Genomic DNA, 19368 nt, shown 5'->3' on the forward strand with positions numbered 1-19368 from the left:
TGGGGCACCATGGGCAGAGCCCCGGCAGCTCCCTGCCTTGCATCCCACTCAGGCTGCAGGTCCTCTGCACAGCCCAGGGGACAGCCATCAAACCTCCCTGTGGGGACAGGGCTCGGGATTGCCCTGTGTTGGTGGATAAATAAGACTGGTGCAGAGACAAAGCGCGGGATGAAGCAAACACACAGCACCTACATGACCCCCAGGGCAAAGCTCCTTCTATGAAAAATGGCTGGCTGAGAAATTTTTTTCTGAAGGGAAAAGAAAATTCATCCCCGTCACAGGATGTCAGTGACAGGTGGAGAAAACCCCATGTGGCAGCCAGCCCTCCTCCTACCCCATGGGCTGCACCCACTGTGAGCTGCTGGGCTGAAGGCATCTGGTGCAAGTACCCAGAGACAGACAAAGCTGATCATCTTTATCTTTTATCTCCCAGGGATGCTCAGCCATCTCTAATTGCTATATAAATAAATGCTTTTTTTCCTCCATATCACAGAGCAGAGGAATTTCCCTCAGCTGTTTTTGTTGTTGTTATTTTTTCTCCTTTTTTTTTTTTCCTTTTTTTTTTTTTTTCCCTTTTCTGAGGCCTCCCTCAAAGTCATCCCTTCCCCCTCTCTCCGCTGCCTCCTTCCCATGTAAACAAGCACACTGCACATGCAGTCTGACACATCACACACATGCAAACCCGCTGATGGCCCCGCAGCAGCGAGCTCTGCCTGGCGCAGGGACGGGGCTGGCAGCACAGGCGGCCGTGGGAGGCGGGAGTGCGGGCAGGAGAAGGATCCTCTCCACCAAAAAGAGCTCTCAGTTGGCCGCCTCCAAGCCCAGAGAAGGGTGAGCATCTGCAGGCTTCCAGCCCCCCTTGGGCTGGAACCAACCAGCCGAGGGATCCGATGCAGAGGATGGTGTGAAGTCTCGCCCCCTGCGAGCCGCCCGTCTGACACTGCTGCTCTGTGCCGGCTGCCGGAGCAATGAGGCATCGCTGCGTGGACATGCAGCCCCGGCTGCCATCCTGGGAAGGTCTCCCATCCTTTCTTTCCCATCTCTCTACTCCAGCAGCTGGCTTCTGGGGGAGATGCTGTGCTTTCAGCAGTCTCCAGGCTGTGCAGGAATGGCCCGAGGTGACAACAGTAGTTCACTGACCTGAAACCCAGCATGTGCCATGCCTGTGACTCTCTGCCTTTGCCTACCGCCCGATGAGCCTTTTAAGAGACGTTGAGAGCTCAGTGAGGCAGGGGAGCCCTTTCCCAGGGAGCTGCCCCGGTGCCCTAGCACCCCTCATCCCAAGGAGGAAGATGGAGTTGGACTGCATTGAGGGTGACAGTGAGGGCAGAGGAGCATCGTCTGCCCGGGCCAGGGCAGCACCGCTGCTGGGGCCCTGCTCGGCCTGAACACCCACGGCACGGGACAGCATACTGCACCCCACCGAGCTCGGGGGCTCAGCACCTCAAGGCATCACTCGCCACCCGGGCAGCTTTGCAAGGATTTGAGCAGTCCCGGGCAGGAGGAGGCCCAGAGCCCCCTGAAGGCTCTCCTGGCTGCTAAGGACACTTCCAGCAGGTAAGGCCACCGGGAAAGGTGTATCCACGCCTGGATCTGCTTTCCCATGCTGCTGCTAGCCCCTCACGGCCACCACAGCCCTCCCAGCTGCCTGCCACCGGGGCTGTGCCCTCTTTGCCGAGCTCCAGTCCCCCGTCTTGTGGACTCGGTGGGTCTCCCCCTGCCATCCCCAGCTCTCTTCCGTGCACAGAGCTCGGCAGCCGACCCACAGGACCCGGGGGGACCCCATCGTGCTGCCCGCGACAGCGGCAGCTAGCATCGGGCACCGGGCTCGCCTCCCCGGTCCCGCCCTGCGGCTCCGGGCGGGCAGGCTGGAGGGCGGGACCCCGGGAGGGGCGGCGGGCGGGGACCCCCCCGGCCCCTGGAGCTCCTGCCGCCGCCAGCCCCGCAGGGCTCCGCGGTTCCGCGCACGCTGCGGCGGGGGCGGTGCCGAGGCAGGTGAGCAGCGGCGCGGGGCCGGGTTCCGGCACCCGGGTGCGGCGGGCACCCGCACCGCAGGGACCCGGGGCACCGGCACCCCGGGCGGGGCGGGGACCGGCATCCCGAGGCGGGGTGGGGAGCCGGGGTACCGGCTGGAGGGCGGCAGGCACCGGCATAGCGGGGACCCGAGGCACCGGCATCTCGGGGCGCAGCGAGGGCTGTGAGATCGGCTGGCCAGGGAACGGCAGGGACCGGGGCACCGGCATCCCGGAACCCTGGGAACCAGCATCCCCGGGCATCGCAGAGATCATCAGCCTGGGGTGCAGCAGGTAGCCCGTCGTCCCCGAAGTGAGAGAGTTACCGGAGCAGCGGCATGTGAGGGTGAGCAGGGACGGGGGCAGCGGCACGCTGGGATGAGCGAGGAAGCGAGGCACCGGCATCCCAGCGTGAGCAGGGAGCCGCCTTGCCAGCATCGGCATCCCGGGATGCTAGTGGGACCCGGGACACAGGAATAGCCCTCCGCGGGCGGGTGTAGGGGAGTCCCTCTCCCCTAAGCCTTTTCCCCACGGGGGTGAATCTCCTTCTTACCGGGGAGCGGGGCAGGGTGCGGGGGTCCTCTCCGGAGATCTGGGCACCCACTGCTTGGGATCCGGGAGCGGAGGCTGTCACGGACCAGGGCTCCGGCGCTGTGCTGCCCGCTGGCAGGAGAACGCCGAGTTCTTGGTTATCCCCCCAATCCTGCACCCCGAAACGAGCAGGGAGTCCCCTCGTCATCTGCATCCCCAGCCCTGGGCATTTCGGTGACATCTTTGCGTGCAGCAGCAGCTTGTGCTCTGCTGCAGGGAGCAGCCAGCAGTGGGAATCCCCCTTCCACGCTCCCCTCTGCCCGCCTGGCCGACCATTCCCCCACCGCTAGAGGAAGGGCTTGGACCTGAGCATCTTCAGGCCGACGGGCAGAGGGATGCTCAGCGATGGGGACAGGGCTTCTGGCACATTTGGATGACCAGAAAGCAGGCATCTCCCCCGTCCTGCCCCAGCGCATGGCTGGTGGGGACACCATCCTGCAGGAGCCGTGAGGTCAGCCGCCCCCCCACCTCCCCTGGGTATCCAGCGGGGGACTCTCCATGGACATCCATGGATGCCCCATGGACATCCCGCACAGGACTTCTACAGCAGTTTGCAGCCACCACCCCTGTGCACCTGGGACATGCAGGGTCTCAAGCCCCGGGTGACAGGGCGCTTAGGACTGAGCAGAGGATGCAGGGTTTTCCTCCTTCTCTATGCGTTTCTAATGGCTCCTTTGAGACAAGCCCCACGACTCCCCGCTGGGAAGCTACGCTGAGCTGTAAGTACAGGGCTTTTTATTTGGGCTGTTAGTCTAAATCCATTGTACCTGGTTAGAAAAACCCCTGTGTGCAATACTCCCTGCACTGGCTGCATCTTGGATGTCTATTAGCATCTTCCCACTCCCTTGGATCCCCTCTGCCAGTTAGAATAAATATACATATCTTCCATTTGAAAGCCTTTAAGAGAAAAATAATACAAACCAAAAACCCAAAACGTTGTCAAGGGAAACTCTTCTAGCATTTCTTACAGATATGCTTAATCAGGTGTTGTGGTTTTTTTTACTGTAATAAAAGCATATATCAAAGATTTTTTTCTCCACAAGATACATTTGAACACCCAACACCCAGCTCACGCTGGGCTTGTGCAATTCTGATGATTGACTCCTTAAAATAGCTTACAACCTATTTCAAAATTTATCAGAAAGAGATTGGTTTTCTCTCTCTATTTTACCAATAATGTATGGAAATTTTGCTTTAACTAAAGGAAAATTTTGCAAATCCACATTATTCCAGACAGACACATTTGTATTCTCTGTCCATCGTGCTTTAAAATAAAAACCACAGCCCAAAGGAAGCTTCTCTTTCCCAGAAAATACCCCTACAAAGGCAGATGTGACCTTTGATGATCCAGCAGTGGAGATCACACCAGGTTTTAGTTCAAACTTCATCTTTTTTTTCTAAAGCTGAGCTTAGCTAGTTATGAAATGAGTAGGCACAAGAGTTATAAAACTATTAATTGCTGCTTTAGATTCTTAGATGAAAGCTGTATGTGGGCAGAAATAATTTGCTCTATTCAGAAAACAAAGATCAGAACTGAGAATCTCAGACAGTTCACGACCCTTCTCGCTCTGCTTCCCACGCTGGAGGGAAGGATTTCCCTGAGGTGCAAAGGTTTGCAGGGTCCTGACACCCAATTTTTTTGTGCTAGGAGAGAGGTGGGAGCCAGCTGGCTTCCCGGGTTTGGCACATCTCAACTAGAGCCTCATCTGTGTGCTGGGGTGGTCCTGCTGAACCAGACCATCACTTCAGGCTTGTCCTGCCCTCCAAATGCACCCCCAGTAGCCACCTGGGCTGTCCCCTGTCCCAGCCCAGCCCCCAAATCACTTTTCCTGTGGTTTTGATGACATTTGGTCTGGTGTCTGAGAACAGCTGCTCTGGGTGGGTGTGGAGAGAGGCCAAGGATGGGTGTGAGATAAGCTGGATCCCACAGATGCATCCCCACGGGCCCTGGGTGTGTGTTTGGAGCCTGAATGCATGAGCATCCTTCTGGAAGGAACCTGGATTAGTCATCCCCACCCCACAGATGGGCTGTGTGATGTCTTCCCTGGGAAAGCTAATCTGTCACAGGAATTCCAATTTATCCCTGAAAAGAAGTGTTCACACCCCCTTTATCTCCCTTCCTTTTGTCTTAAGCATTAAAAATGTTGATCTTTCTTTTTTTCCCTCCCCTTCGAAAGGTGAGACAAGGAGTCCATTAAGCTCCAAGGCTTATTGCAAGTCTCCTTCAGGGGTGGTGTCATGGGAAGTGCTGGCTTTGTGGTGCAAAGCCTGTGTCTTTAAGGAGCCCTGGCTGGGAGATGCAGTGGAGTTTGCAGATGTTTTTGCCAGGCTATTTCACACAAATCTGGCACTTGCTGCACCTACAGCTCTGCTCAGACTAAAATCATACACCCTAGGAGGGGTTTGTTTCCAACCTTTGCTTGGGCACCTGCTCCTTTCCAGCTCTGCTCTCACCTCTGGGTTTAAATGTCAAAATCACCCCGAGATCCCTCCCTGTCTGACAAAACTTTCATGCTGTTTCTCAGACACTGGAAAAAATGCCGGTCCCTTTTCTTGTTCTGATGTTTGCCCTAGAAACCCCTTGAGATGTCTGGTGAGCAACACAGGGCTGAGGTGCAATGGACTTTGGGCAGAGGGGACCCACCTTGTGTCACTGACCTGGCCTTGTCTCTTGGTGGCTGCTGCTGGACTGGACTGTCCTGCGTGGGCTCTCGTGGCACCTTGGTATCACCAGACTGTCCTGCGTGGGCTCTGGTAGCTCCTCAGCATCACCACAGCAGCTGCTGCTGCCTTTTCCTTGGGCTCCCTCTGCCCATCTGCAGCCTCTGTCCCTGCATCCCTTAAAAGTTTGAAAACTTTGTTGGTTGACACACGACAGAGACAGTGAGAGATTTTTTTCTAACAAGCAGTTGGCTGATTAAGACCAGCGAGGGAAGTCTTTGAGATGGGAGACAGGTCAGGCTGGAGGACACAGATGCCTCAGTGACTGCTGCAAATGCATCACCTGCAGTGGCCCTGGATGGGAGCAGAGCTCAGGAGCAAGGCACACCTAATAGCAGGGTTTTCTCCAAAGCAATCAATGCATGGGGAAAACAATTCCTCAACCAAGAGAGCAAATCCATTGTCTCATCAGAGGACACCCAACACCCCCGTGCTAGGAGTCAGGGTGCCATATGGGCCTGGGGCTGCTCCATGTGTTCCCAGGCATTTTGACAGATAAGGTAGGTGGAGAAGTCTGATTTTAAGGTGATGCAGGAAGATCACAAACGTTTTTACTTGCCTTTTTATTCAAAGATTCTTGCCAGGATGGTTAAATGCACTTGCAGCTGTGGGAATGCTTCTCTTTGTTTAGATGCTCCAACTGCTGCTCATTAGAAAATAGAATTTCTGCTTGGCAGAAACATGCAAAATCCTGAAACACAACAGAAATCAAAATTTTGGGTTTTGTTTCCCTACCAACATAGAGTTTTTTAATTAAGTCACCAATTATTCTGAATCATGTTTTGTGTTACGTTCATTATTTTACAGTGTTCAACATTGTAAAAATAATATTAACATTTTAAATGACAGAAGACACAAGAGGAAACAAAGCAGGCAGATGAATTGTTTTGACATTTCTTCCACTTAAATTCTCTCTAAAACTGACACCTCCTGTGAAAAAAAAAAAGATTTTGCCAAAACTGCCTTTGCTGCTGGGAAGATTACACCATCTGAGGACTTTTTGACCAGGTCTAATTAACAATGTAGGCAGTCAGGCTATAAAACTCTTCAACAGCATCACCTTGATGGTGATTTGATGAGATTCAGTTTTTCCCTCTTGGAGGAGGATCTTTAGGGGATAAATCCTCTCTTCAGTGGCTAATGACCTGTTGGAACAAGGAAAGCCCCACAGAGGAGGTGCTGGAGATGCACTGGGCTGCCTGCTTGAGGACATTAACAAAGGAAGAAACTTAAAGAGGTAAAAATAAAAACCAAAACAAAAACAAATGAGGAAAAGTTTGATGCCCTCCCAAAAATTCATGAGCTGCTGCTTTTTTTCTCTTCTCTCTTCTCCTTCCCTACTACTGAAGAACAACTGCCTCAAGCTGTTTCTCTCCCCGCTCCTCACTTTTCACATTGCAGACATTCCCCCCCTCACTCTCCAGGGTGCTTCTGTCCCCCCTGACCTGGAGCAGGGTGAGCCCATGTCCCCCCAGCCCCTCTGTGTCTCTCTCCCAGGTGGATCCAGCTCCCGCTCTGCTGATCATGGTCAACAAGACCTTAAATTACTGGGATCCTGGTTTCGAGGAGGACGTTATCAACATCAATGTGGGAGGGCTGAGAAGGCGGCTCAGCTCCAGCGCCCTCTCCAAGTTCCCTGACACCCGCCTGGGACGCCTGCTCTCCTGTGACTCAGAGGAGTCCATCCTGCAGCTCTGTGATGATTACGACGTGAGCGCCAGGGAGTTCTACTTCGACCGAAACCCCGGATTCTTCCTCTACGTGCTTCACTTCTACCAGACAGGGAAGCTGCACGTCATGGAGGAGCTGTGCGTCTTCTCCTTCTGCCAGGAGATCGAGTACTGGGGCATCAATGAGTTCTTCCTGGACTCCTGCTGCAGCTACCGCTACCACGAGCGCAAGCTGGAGAGCCGGCACCACAACTGGGATGAGGAGAGCGAGGTCAGCAGCGTGGACACATCCCCTGATGAGATCTCTGACATCAACCACGACCTCCTGCGCTACAGCACCCTGCGCTGTGGCAACCTGCGCAAACGCCTCTGGCTCACCATGGAGAACCCCGGCTACTCCATCCCCAGCAAACTCTTCAGCTTTGTGTCCATCAGTGTGGTGCTGGTTTCCATAGCCACCATGTGCATCCACAGCATGCCCGAGTACCAGGAGGTGGATGAGAATGGCAATGTGCTCGATGAACCCATCCTGCACAAGCTGGAGTATTTCTGCATCTCCTGGTTCACCTTCGAAGTGTCTGCCCGCCTCCTGCTCTCCCCCAACCCCAGGAAGTTCTTCAAGCACCCTCTGAACCTGATTGACATTGTCTCAGTCCTGCCCTTCTACTTCACCCTCATGGTGGACTTGACCGTGGGCAGTGACTCGGAGCTGGGCAACCTGGGCAAGGTCGTGCAGGTGTTTCGGCTCATGAGGATATTCCGGGTGCTGAAGCTGGCTCGACACTCCACTGGGCTGAGGTCACTGGGGGCCACCTTGAAGGTAAACTGGCTCTCTATGTTCTTATCCTCTCCTTTAATCTCTGGGCAAGACAGAGACCTCTGGTGTGGCCAGGGAATGCAGATATACCCAGGCCCAGTGAGATACCAGCTCTGGGGGGTGTCTGGAAAGCTTGCTTGGGTGGTGGGCTGGGCTGTTGGTTTGTCTGCTAAAGCAGCCAAGTGCGAGGGGCACTGCACGAGTCCTCCTTGTACACACACTGAGCCAACAGCAACTCACCCTTTGCTCAGAGGCTTTGCTTTTTGTAGAACTGGTGCTTCCAGGGTCCCAGCCATCCCTTCCCCACCACAGTGTTCACACCCCATTGCACTGCGTTGGAATGCACTCAGCCATGCATGGCTGGATGGTGATGTCCCAGCAGAAGTGGGTCAGTGCCCAGCTGGCTGGCAAGAGACCTGCTGAGCAGGGACCATGCCAACCAGCAAATGTGCCAGCACCAGTGTGAGTGGCTTTGAAGCTACTCCTGTCCCCAGGCCAGGAGAAGGGAGACCCACCCCCCAAGGACATGCTGCCAGCTGGCCACAGGCCAACCTTCACGCCTTGGTGTCTGCCCACCTAGAGGTCCTGGTCCAGCTGAGCTGGCACTTGGATGGTCCAGGATATGATGAGGTTGGGCAGATGGTTAACCATGGGATATGCAGAGCAGCAATGGAAAAGCAAAGGATTAGCTGCAGGGCCTGGGCCAACAAGCCAAAGGCAGGGTCCATGCCCCCAGCAGAGCCTGGGCTACTGCCAGCTACTGCCCAGCATGCTGGAAAAGCTCAGGGAAAGCTGGCCCCAGCACCATGCAGTCCTCAGAAGGAAAAGCTGGATGAGGAGATACTGAAGCATTAAAGGACCAGGGTCCAGGCATGCCAGAGGTGGCAGCCCTGTGGGTGTAGTGAGGGGTGGTCTGCACCCTTCACAGTGTGCTCCACCCTTCTTCACACCCTCTCCCCAGCATCCTCAGCCTCCAGGGCCAGACCACCCGCAGATGTGACAAGAATTAAAGCCCAAAGCTGTTGCGAAACCCTCCCCAGCCCTGACCTCCATCCCTGCAGCTCAGCTGCACAGCACAGGCAGGCATAGCACCCTGTGTGGCTCTCTGATCTCCCCTACCACCCTCCCTCCAAGCTTCAGAGGTTGAAACTGTCCCCTCACGTCCTGCACTTACACAGAAAATCCAGCTTGCTGCAGAGGCCACTTAGACTTTCATTGTCACTAGTTCTTGTTGACCACACTAAGAGAAATCCTAAGGCTGATCCTCAAGCAAGCCAACAGGCAGCATGACACATGGTCCTGGTGCCCCACCATATGCAGTGGAGCAAACCATCAGAACAAACTTCTCCTGGAACTGCCCCTGGTCCCCGTATTCAACCCAGAAGATTGGTTTTTCAAGCCCTGCTCATACAAATATCCCTGGTGCTTTCCCCTTCCTGCAAACAATGGTGTGCCAAACCAATGGCCAAGGGAAGCAATCTTCATAACAACAGCTTGAAATTCAACCAAAGGGACATTCTTCTCCCTCTCAGAACCTGGCAGGGGTCAAACCTCAGCTCCTGGTGCTGCTCCCTCTGAAGGGCCATGGCAGGGATGCTGCAGGCACAGCCACAGATGAGGACATCCCCTTTCACTGCTGCAGTTGTGGTAGGGCTGGCATGGGATGTCCTGGTGCCAGCAGGATTTGCCTGCTGAGATTGGACTCATTTCTGTGGCTGAGCCACAGACAAAAGGAACTCTCAGGTGCAGCCAGGGATGAGGACGGGCAGCAGGAAAAGTCTTGTGCCAATTTCTGCTGTGAAGCAGGACCAGTCCAGCACTAATCCTGCAAAGCCCACAGGGCACCAGAGTAAGTGGGGGAGGGAAAAAGAGTCCTAGCATCCTCAAATCCTGCTGAAAGCAGGGTGCAGAGGGGATTGTTTGAAATGAAGATGCCTCAAGTCTTACCTGCACCCCCGTACTCCTGAACACTAACCTTGAAAGGGCAATTAGCCAGTGACAGACCAAGGACGACGTGGCTTTGCGACATTTAAATGAGCGTAGAGGTGGGAAGGGCTCCCTGAACCCTTTCTGTGCTCCACCTGAGCGTGAACAACAGGCTGCAGCAGGGCGGGGACTCATCTGCATGCTATGAAGCAGTAGACGAGATCCTGGGAGCCGGCAGCATCCCGGCTCCAGCTCCTGCCGCGCCGCTGATTCAGCCGCTGACGCGTTGGGACTCCGGAGCTGTAGATGGGGATGAGCGAAGACACCAATCTGACGCAGCAGCCCGGAGTTGTGATTTGCTGGGCACATAAATTACGACGTCTTGTTAATCATAATTTTCTTCCTATTGCGAAAGCATAAAGCAGCAGCAAAGGAGGAAAGGCTTTTACCAGCCAGGGAGCGGGAGCCAGGGCTCTGGCAAGCCGGGCATTTGCTTCCCTAACATAAAAGTGTTAGGGAATGGCAGAGGGATTTCTGCCACTCGCGCTTCAAACTCTGAACGATATTCATATTGCTTAGGACCTGATCCAGGCTCTCTTTAATTTGAGGAGAGGCTGCCTGCACGTCCCTGCTCCTTCTCCCTGCCCTGCAGGCACCCCTCAATGCTACCGCCGCTTTCCGGTGCGGGGCTGGTGCCCGTCTCCCGCTGGCAGGTGATAGGTGTTGGCACTCAGTAATTTTGGCACCTTCAGGCATCCACAGGAGTTTCTGTCTGTCCCCGTAGGGGCCCAAATACTCAAGTAGAGCGGAAGAGCCAGAGGTGCATGTCCTCAAAAGAATAGACGCATCACCCTGCAGTGGGTGCCAAAGTCATCTCCATTCTTGGTCCCCATGCTGGTATCTCTGGCCAGGCTCAAACCAGGCTTTTCCATTTCATTTGGCTTATGCTGTGCTAGAGACAAAGTATGCATTAAGCAGGTTGAGGAGCCCAAGCATGACTCCCAGCTGTCCCAAAGGCAGGCAGAGTTCCTGCCACAGCAAGAGCCCAAAGAGACTGCAGTTGTGATGGCTGCTTTGCCTTTTATTACCCAGTACCACTCCCCCCACTTGCTAAGCCTGCATCCCACCTGAACCACAGCTAAAATTACATCCCAACCCCAGATTGTTGCCCCAAGATTAATGAACGAACCCCATTTTGAGGATAAATGGTTAAAATAGGTGGCAGCCAGCACCTGAGGATCAGCTGGGAGATTCCTGGAGCCTCCCCTGCACCTTGAGCCCTAACCCTTCCTGTAAATTAAAGCATCAGGAGCTACCAAGCTGCCTGACTTCCCTCTCTCCTTCTCTCTCCAACACATCCCAGGGCCATAACTGATACTCTTAAAAAATGTATAAGGTTATTCAGCTCTGCTGCTCCCCAGCTGGGACATACAGACGTGCTGCTAAGCTCCAGCCAGGAGCAAATCTTTCATGGCCAAGTGATACATCCTTGAAACTCAGTGGCTTTCAGCTGTGTCCTTCCCAAGGAGCTCCCTCAGAGCTGCTATAGGGCATCCAGAGCCACAGGCGACAGCAGAGGTGGAGATTATTTTCCCTCAGTATTACTGGCATTAGCTAAGCAGCTTTTGCCAGCAGTTTAAGCAAAGTCTTCTCACTTCCTGCTGTGAATCCACCTCCTTTATACCTCATCTTGACCGTGGAAGAGCTCTTCCCTGTCTTCTCCTGTTTTCTTTATTCCAGTGTTGTTTTGTTTAGTCATTATGTGGGTTCCAATAAAACATTATCTGCCTGCTAGGAGACTGGAAGGAAAAAACCCAGTGCTCGCCAATCAGGGTTCTCCTGTCCTTTCCCCCAAATGCAAAGAGCAAGGTGGCAGATCAGAGGGCAGCAACACACAGGAAATTGTGACACTCCAAAGACGAGTGGACTTGCCATGCTGGGAGGGCAGAGGGGGCTTGGCACTGGGTGTTTAGCCTGGCCCTGCCAAAAGACAGGGGCTCTGTGGTCCTCTCCAATCTGTAAGAACTGGCAGTAAGAATAGCCTGGCCCTGGGGGTCTCCATCCCTCAGCTCAAGTGTCCCCAGGACTGGGACTGCAGGGGACAGAAACTGGGGCAGGGTATCCCCTGCCTCCCCTGGAGCTGTGTCCCATAAGTGCAATATCCCTCCCTGATGTGTAGAGCAAAAGTCTCCTGACCCTACTAGCTGGAGCATCCCCATCTCTCCCAGCCAGGTGTGTAACAAAGGGTTAAACAGTCCTTGGGGCTGTGGGTGGTGCTGGGGTGTACAGGGGTCCCTGGGGTCACCTGATAGTCAAGGAGCTGGAGCTGAGCCTGCAGCAAGGGACACGTCCTCCCCACCAGCACATCCCCAGCATCTCAGGAAAACACAAATCACTTTGGTTAGAGGCTGCTGGTCAGGTGGTTTCTGGGCACCTGCCAAGATGAAAGGAAAATATTGTCAGCTGAGGTGGGAATGAGTGCTAGAGGAAGGGAGAGGCCTCTGCCTGGGGTCCTGACTGGGAAGCACAGGTCCCCTGTCCCCAGCACTGCCTCCCCCTGGCAGGCTGTGGGTGACAGGACTGATTTCCCAGCTGCCACACTTGCCCCAGGTGTGGGTCACCCACGCACCCCCTAACCCATCTCATCCCATCCCCACAGGGGGATACCCCATGGCAGAAGTGGAGGGAGGCACTGAGATTCCTGATGGAGGAATGCAGGGAGCACAGGGATGTGTTTGAGCTATGGGATCACGCGATCACAGGATGGTTTGGGTTGGAAGGCACATTAAAGATCATCCACTTCCAACCTCCCGTGTGGGCAGGGACACCTCCCACTAGACCAGGTTGCTTCAAGACCCAGGTTGCCTTCAACACTTCCAGGCTTGGGGCAGCCACAGCTTCTCTGGGCAACCTGGGCCAGGCTCTGACCACCCTCACTCTAGAGAATTTCTTCCTAATGCCTGGCCTAAATCTCCCCTCTTCCAGTTTAAAGCCATTACCCCTTGTCCTATCACGACATCTCCTTATAAAAACTCCCTCCCCAGCTTTCCTGTAGCCCCTTCAGATACTGGAAGGCTGCTATAAGGTCTCCCCAGATCCCAGTGCCCTCCTATGATGGGTACAGTGCCCCCGCTGACCACCGCTCTGCTTCCCTTTCCAGCACAGCTACCGGGAGGTGGGGATCCTGCTGCTCTACCTGGCTGTGGGGGTTTCTGTCTTCTCTGGTGTGGCCTACACTGCTGAGAAGGAGGAAGATGTTGGCTTTGACACCATCCCAGCGTGCTGGTGGTGGGGCACGGTCAGCATGACCACCGTGGGCTACGGTGACGTGGTGCCCGTCACCGTGGCAGGCAAGCTGGCTGCCTCGGGCTGCATCCTGGGAGGCATCCTGGTGGTGGCACTGCCTATCACCATCATCTTCAACAAGTTCTCCCACTTCTACCGCAAGCAGAAGGCACTGGAGGCGGCTGTGAGGAACAGCGGGAAGAAAGACACAGAGGAGGTGGAGAGCATCTCCAGCCACGACCCAGACTCGGAGGCTCTGAGCGAGACCTCCCTGGGCAGAGGGAGCCCTGACCGCCGCGGTCTGACCCCCGGCACCCACCCTGCACCCTGACCCCCCTGCACCATGGCACCGGGGTGTGGGACCCGCTGCCTCCCTGGAATTGTCCAAGGCCAGGTTGGGTGGGGCTTGGGGCAACCTGGGCTGGTGGGAGGTGTCCCTGCCCATGCAGGGGGTTGGAACTGGATGAGCTTTAAGGTCCCTTCCAACCCAAAGCATCTGTTGATGATTCCTCACCGTGAGCTGTTGCACCAGGACATGTCAGAGGAGCCAGGGCCTCCTTGTCTTGTGCCCTGCGAAGGACAGGAGGGGTTGGAGAAGATGCCCAGGAGGTGCTGGCTGCTTCCAGCCCCTGTGACACAGCAGCCAGGATGTGTCTCAGCCTTCACACAATGCTGGCTCTGCTGCTCCATGGCTGCACATGGAGGCTGCAGGGCTGGATGTAGCCCTGCCATAACAAGAGTGAGAAAAAAAAAATATAGAGGTGACCCCTGAGAAGGCACTGCCCCAGGTGAGGGAATTGGGATCTTCCTCTGCCCTGAGGTTTTGTGTTGTCCAGGGTGAGGCTGAATAGCTTGAGGGTCAGGCAACCCCTGACCAGGTTGGCTGCCCTTGAAAGTCCTGTGCCAGTTCAGCATCAATTCCATCCCCAACCTCATCCTACCCCCAGATCCAAACAGCTCCAAAGGCTCAGCTGCCCCATCAGCCATGGAGAAAAGAGGGTTGGAAATGAGTCTGTATGGGTGGAGAGGTGGTGTCCACCTCAGGACAAGCCCCACTGTCCCCAGCCCCTGCAGGGGGAGTGACTAGACCTCACTTCTTCACCCAGTTAAACCCTGCAGATGGGGTTTAACTTTTCTCTCAGGTGGGTGACACTGCCCTGGGCATCACCTCTGTCCCTGCAGGGATCCCAGCTTCGTGGGTGCCCATGCACCATCTCTCCACAGGGACAGAGCATCCCCCAAGTCCACAGGAGAGCCCGGGCAGAGGGGACCTTGCACTGCTCATCACCCCAGCCTCTGAGCACCTCACGGGAGGGACATCCTGGAGCTGGGGTCCTCTTCCCACCCAGAACCCACCCAGCTGAGCACATTTGAGGCTGCACCCAGCACAGCATTAATTCCCTATGGAGTTTTTCCTTCACCCTGTTCTCTGTTTGGAAATTGTGCAGTTCCTTTGTGCACGGAGGAACACACCCAGAATGCTTGTTCTGAGCAAGAGAAATGTGCACCCTGCCATCACCTCATCAGCTCCAAAATATTTTGATGACTGCAGGATGGCCCCAGGCACACAAATCGTGGTGTTTGCCACTGGTTGTCCCGGATGGCCTTGTGTGCAGCCACAGCTGCTGGTGCTGGTTCTGTCTGTAGCAATCTGCGGATCACGGGGAAAGAAAGAGCTCAACCCCAGCGGGGGTCCAGCCTCTCTGAACCTCAGTGGGACTTGGAAAAGGGGTCCCAGGGAAGAATGGTGTGGGATGGGAGGGTGCTCATGCTGCTGGCATCATTGAGTCTTCCAGTATTGATAGTCCGTGGTCTGCTCTGTGCTCATTCTTCCTGTGAGCTGGGACCAGTGAGCTCCATCCTCTGCTCCAACCAGCTCCTGCTGCACTGTTACTTGAATAAAGGAAGGAGTTCCCCTTCTCTCCATAAATATTCCAGTAGCAAAATGTATTAAAATGTGAAGACTAAATTACATGTATTCGTGCAAAAGCATTATGCAAATAATTAAAAGAGCATGTAAATTAATTTTCTATCTATGCATGGGATGCATACCGTATATTTTATTAAAGACCTAAGTGACTCACTTTGGATGCTGGTTTTCTGTTCTCCCTGCAGCACAGCTGGGATGCTTGGGAGTGGCTGTGCTTCCCATAACCCAGCTCCAGCACCTCCTTGGAGCACAGCAGAGGTCCCACCCAGCCAGCCCCTTCCTCACCCCTGCACTGATGCAGGGGACACCAACTCCTCTCACCTGCACTGCTGGCATCATCCTACCTGGGGCATTTTGGATAACCGATCTCCCAGGAGGCCGAATGAATTGGGTGTCCCTGGGGTGGGAGGGAATGAGTAGGAGCTGGTGGGCTCAGGGAAAAGCCACAGTGGGAGCCAGGGATCAGGGCTGGGAAGGAGGGAAGCACAGAGCAGCTTTCAGAGGGAGAGGATTGCAATTAACATTAAAAATGCAGGATGACTCTCAAAGCAAAAAGCTTTGCCCCATCCAAGCCTTGCTGATGGCAGGGAAGGAAGCGAGTGTGGGGGAGCAGAACTCTGTGGCCATCAGCAGCACCAAGGGACAGGAGAGCTGGGGCACAGGCTGGAGCAAACCCAGCACTGGGAGCTGAGGAGCAGCAGCTGGCTGGTTATTTCCCCTAATGGCCACTCTTCTTTTAAGACACTAATATTAACCTTAGGCTTATGGGCCATGTTTTGGACTAAAAGTAGAAAAGGCTCCGTTTTGAGAGAAAATACAGCTTAGGTAGCAAGTGTTAATTGCTTAACTTGATTAAACCATGCTTCAGGTACACCTTTGCCAGCAGAAGGTTGGGGGATGCGTGTTCCCTCCAGGCTGCTTTGCTCAAAGGTGTGGCTGTTGGCATGGGCAGGTGATCTGGGAGGAATAAGGGGGGTAAAACTGCCAGATGAACCAGTCCATCACACTCACAGTTCCATTCATCCTGCTTCATCCCTGGTGCTTTCACAAGCTCCAAGTGCTAAACCAGGAAGGCTGAAGAGGGTTCGGCTACTTCAAGGGGGTGGCTGCTCTTGGGAGCTGTCTATTCCTGTGCTTCATGGGGTGCAGTTTGTGCTGTGATGCTGCTTGGGCTTTGTCCTCTTTTATCTCCAAAGCAGCATAAAAGGCTGAACTCATTCCAATGCTGGAAGTGGCCTCTGATGCTCTGAAATGAGAGGGGTTTCTCCAGGCTGCACATTTGCAGAAGCTGGCTGGGGAGGGGAGGACTTGCTGCTGCTCTCCCTGCATCAAGTGCATTCCTCCACCAGATGTGATAGGAGGGATTAAAAATAGACTTTGATCTTCATTCCTTTGAGAGTTTTCCATTAAAAAAAATAATTCACATGCAGCTGATCTTTCCAAGGCAAAAGCTTCCCCCAATCTGGGGGGTTACAAGTAAGGCAGGACCCTCCTGTAAGCCCCTTTGCCACGAACAGTGGCTGCTCTTGGGAGGTGGGGGGGGCTTGTGTGCAAGGTTTGGGAAAGCCATGAAAGATGTTGTCTTTTTTTAGCCTCCTGTTCCCTGTGAAGACATTAGGATTTGTATGGCTATGAGTAACTGCACTAGGAAAATCCTCCCACTGCTGTGCAGGCAGATTGAGCAGAGCTCGAGTTCTGCAGAGCAGGGAAGATCTGGGTGCAGGAAGGTGCCCAGCACCAGGAGTGGGTGATCACAGCCCACGTTTGCCTTAGCAAGACACTTTTGTGCAGTGACGGGTTGCCAGGACTGGTGTAACTTACTATTTCTAAGGCAAGTAGGAAATTAATGTTCTTTTGCTAATCCCTAATTAGTTTTCCTGAGCGTGGCCGTGTTTTCACTGGGTACAGTGGGTAAATCGATTAAACACTTTATCAGGTTATTTCTAGAAAAGCTGCTCTCTGCACACACAAAATGATTGATGAAAGAATGACTCTCTCGCCTCCAGGGAATGGTGATTAAGGAGTGACCTTATTAAGTGATTTCATGCAGCTGAGAATTAGACAACCCTGCTCAAAGAGACAAAGTAAACTTTTCTTGAAAACTTCTTTGCCAACCTGCAGATCTGTGGTGACCCAGAGAGTGTTCCATGCACTTGGCTGGTTATTGGAAAACCAGGAGATTTTACAGGGCTTGATCTGTAGAAAGGAGACTCCTCACCAGTAGCATTTCTTGGATCTCTCCTGCTCATAGGCTCCTACAGCCCTGCTGATACCAGAGAAGTTCAGGGAGTCAAAAAACTGAGCTGACTGCTTGAGTTTGTACCTGTTAAATCTGCGTTGTCATTCCTGCATTTGCTCAACTCTGTATCGCAATAAAGACAAACAGTGCTGTTATTACTTTTTTTTTTTTTTTGACAAAATTAAATGCTTCCTTCTGGTAGCAAGAAAGCACCAAGGGCTTGGCTTTAGCCTTTATCTGAACCATACCTATTAACTTAGTTGTAGGAAACAGAAACTCAAAGCTTTTGTTCCAACCATTTGAGATAGCTGAATGTCTAGCCTTGAGGGAATGGAATTAGGTTACCTAAGCTTGGCTAAACAGGTCACACAACTTCAGGAAAAGAAAGACGCAAGACAGGTGTGCAGGGAAGCACAGCACCAGTGGTGCATGTTCATAGCCAGACCTTGGGTCTAGTGAGAGCAGCAGAGAGGAAAGGTGCCCTGCACCTCTATTTCAAGATCATCCTCTTTACAGACAACAGGTCATGGTCCAGAGCTTGTGAGCCTCAAGGTGCAGAGGAAAGGCCACCCCACAGCTCATCTACCCATGGACTGTGCTGAGGGAGGTCTGCAAGAAGCTGTTCGGCTGCTGTAGCCACTCAGGATGGGATTCAGGGACTCTGAGCATCCTCCTCTTCCAGCACTGTATTGATTTTAATAGCAACAGCCTAGAGGGGAGCAGAACAGACTGTGCTTCATAGATGAAATTGAAATGTTTCAAAGTTTTTTAACAAGTTGGCTGTCTTCCTGGGCTCTTAAATTAAAGGGCAATTAAATCACTTTCAGTCTGGAAAGAGCTGATGGGTGTTTCCTGGTTTGACTCTAAAATTTTGCCAGAGTGATTTATGCAATAAAAAATTGTCAAATCTCAACTTGGGGTTGTCAGCCAACACTCAAAAGCATTCATCCAAAGCACTTCCTCAGACTCTTTTGGTTTGTAGACAGGAGGAAACGGGACAAACTGAGGGTGTAGGAAAGAGTAGCTGGGCATAAAGGACACCGGCACAGCAACACCTATATCTTGGTACTGATAACTCATATGGGAGGAGGAGAAAAACTGCTGATGCTACCAGCTTCCTGGGAAGTTGACTTTTCAGGAGAAAAGAGTGGCTAAATGTCAACCTCATCTCACAGTTTTTTGCCAGTGTTGGTTTTGTTAGTTACCTGCAAGTAATATTTATGCAGCAGATGCACTGCTCCCAACATGGAGGGAATGAACATGAAGCCTCCCCTGGTCTGGCTGCAGCACTGTCACTGCACTTTGAGCCCATCCCTCCTTTCTCCCTGAGGCTCTACCAGATCCTGGTGACAATACCCAGAATATCCAGGAGTTCCAGTCTTTCCCAGTTACTAGAAATGCCTGTGGTCTCTCTCTGTTTTCCACACTCCTTCCTAACAATGAAAAGCTCAAAGCTATTTCGTTTCTTCCGGGATTGCAAACCGAAGCTGACTCCTGAATGAATTCTGTCCCTGCTGTTGTTAGTCATCCCTTCAGGACAGATTTAGTAACTGGCTCAGGGAAACCACGTAGCAGTCAACAGTTCACTGTTGGAAGGCAGCACCCACTCACTGTCAGCTTCATAATTTTCTGAGCTAGAAAGCTGGAAGTGCATCACGTCAGCCAGAATTAGGCAAGCAAGCCTCTAGCCTCACCTGTTGTGTAGGAAGGCGGATAAATTGATAGGTGTCCAGTCTCAAACCTGACTGCAGGCTCAGGAAAGTTGCTGCAGTGCCAAACAACAGAGCAGAGACATCAACTGTTTAGAGCAGAGTTCATTCTTGGGGCAATTGAACCTCCTGTGTGATCCCAGTGCTCCTTGTGGGGGCAAACAGCCCCAACTCCAACTTCCACTGTGTGTCCTTCACAACTGCCACAGAGCTGGCAGTGTGCAGACCTGTCCCTGAACTGAACCAAACCTCTCCTTCGCCTGCAGATTTATTAATGTTTAAAGGCTACAAAACCACCTGTTCAAAAATGTATTTCTGCTGTGCTTACTGCTGGTGTTCATTAAAGTTTGTGTGCTCCTCTGGAATTCTGCACATTGGTTGACTAGCAAATCATGCCAAAACTTGCCCTGATAAGCAATAATACACCAGATAATTTTAATGAATAAATGAAAATCACAACACTGATGC

The 19368-nt window shown here is 53.2% G+C and overlaps 1 protein-coding gene across 2 annotated transcripts; it reads left to right on the forward strand.

Moving 5' to 3' along the window:
* Positions 1–649: 649 nt before the first annotated feature.
* KCNS1 (potassium voltage-gated channel modifier subfamily S member 1) lies at positions 650–15103 on the forward strand. 2 transcript variants are annotated; one of them, XM_030463101.1, is made up of 3 exons: positions 650–1557; positions 6822–7814; positions 12898–15103. In XM_030463101.1, the coding sequence occupies exons 2-3, from the start codon at positions 6849–6851 to the stop codon at positions 13351–13353; spliced, it is 1422 nt and encodes a 473-aa protein (XP_030318961.1). In that variant the 5' UTR covers positions 650–1557; positions 6822–6848; the 3' UTR covers positions 13354–15103. The 2 variants fall into 2 exon arrangements, with proteins under 2 accessions (XP_030318961.1, XP_030318962.1); XM_030463102.1 differs by lacking the exon at positions 650–1557 and adding an exon at positions 1962–1995.
* The last annotated feature ends 4265 nt before the right edge of the window (positions 15104–19368 follow it).

The sequence above is a fragment of the Calypte anna genome, chromosome 20 (assembly GCF_003957555.1).
Source record: "Calypte anna isolate BGI_N300 chromosome 20, bCalAnn1_v1.p, whole genome shotgun sequence".
Classification (NCBI taxonomy): domain Eukaryota; kingdom Metazoa; phylum Chordata; class Aves; order Apodiformes; family Trochilidae; genus Calypte; species Calypte anna.

Excerpts from the sequence above, each read along its gene's own strand:
- KCNS1 (XM_030463101.1), top strand. The coding sequence starts at position 6,849 with ATGGTCAACAAGACCTTAAATTACTGGGATCCTGGTTTCGAGGAGGAC. Across the intron at positions 7,815-12,897 it reads CACTGGGGGCCACCTTGAAG|CACAGCTACCGGGAGGTGGG; the intron begins GTAAACTGGCTC and ends TTCCCTTTCCAG.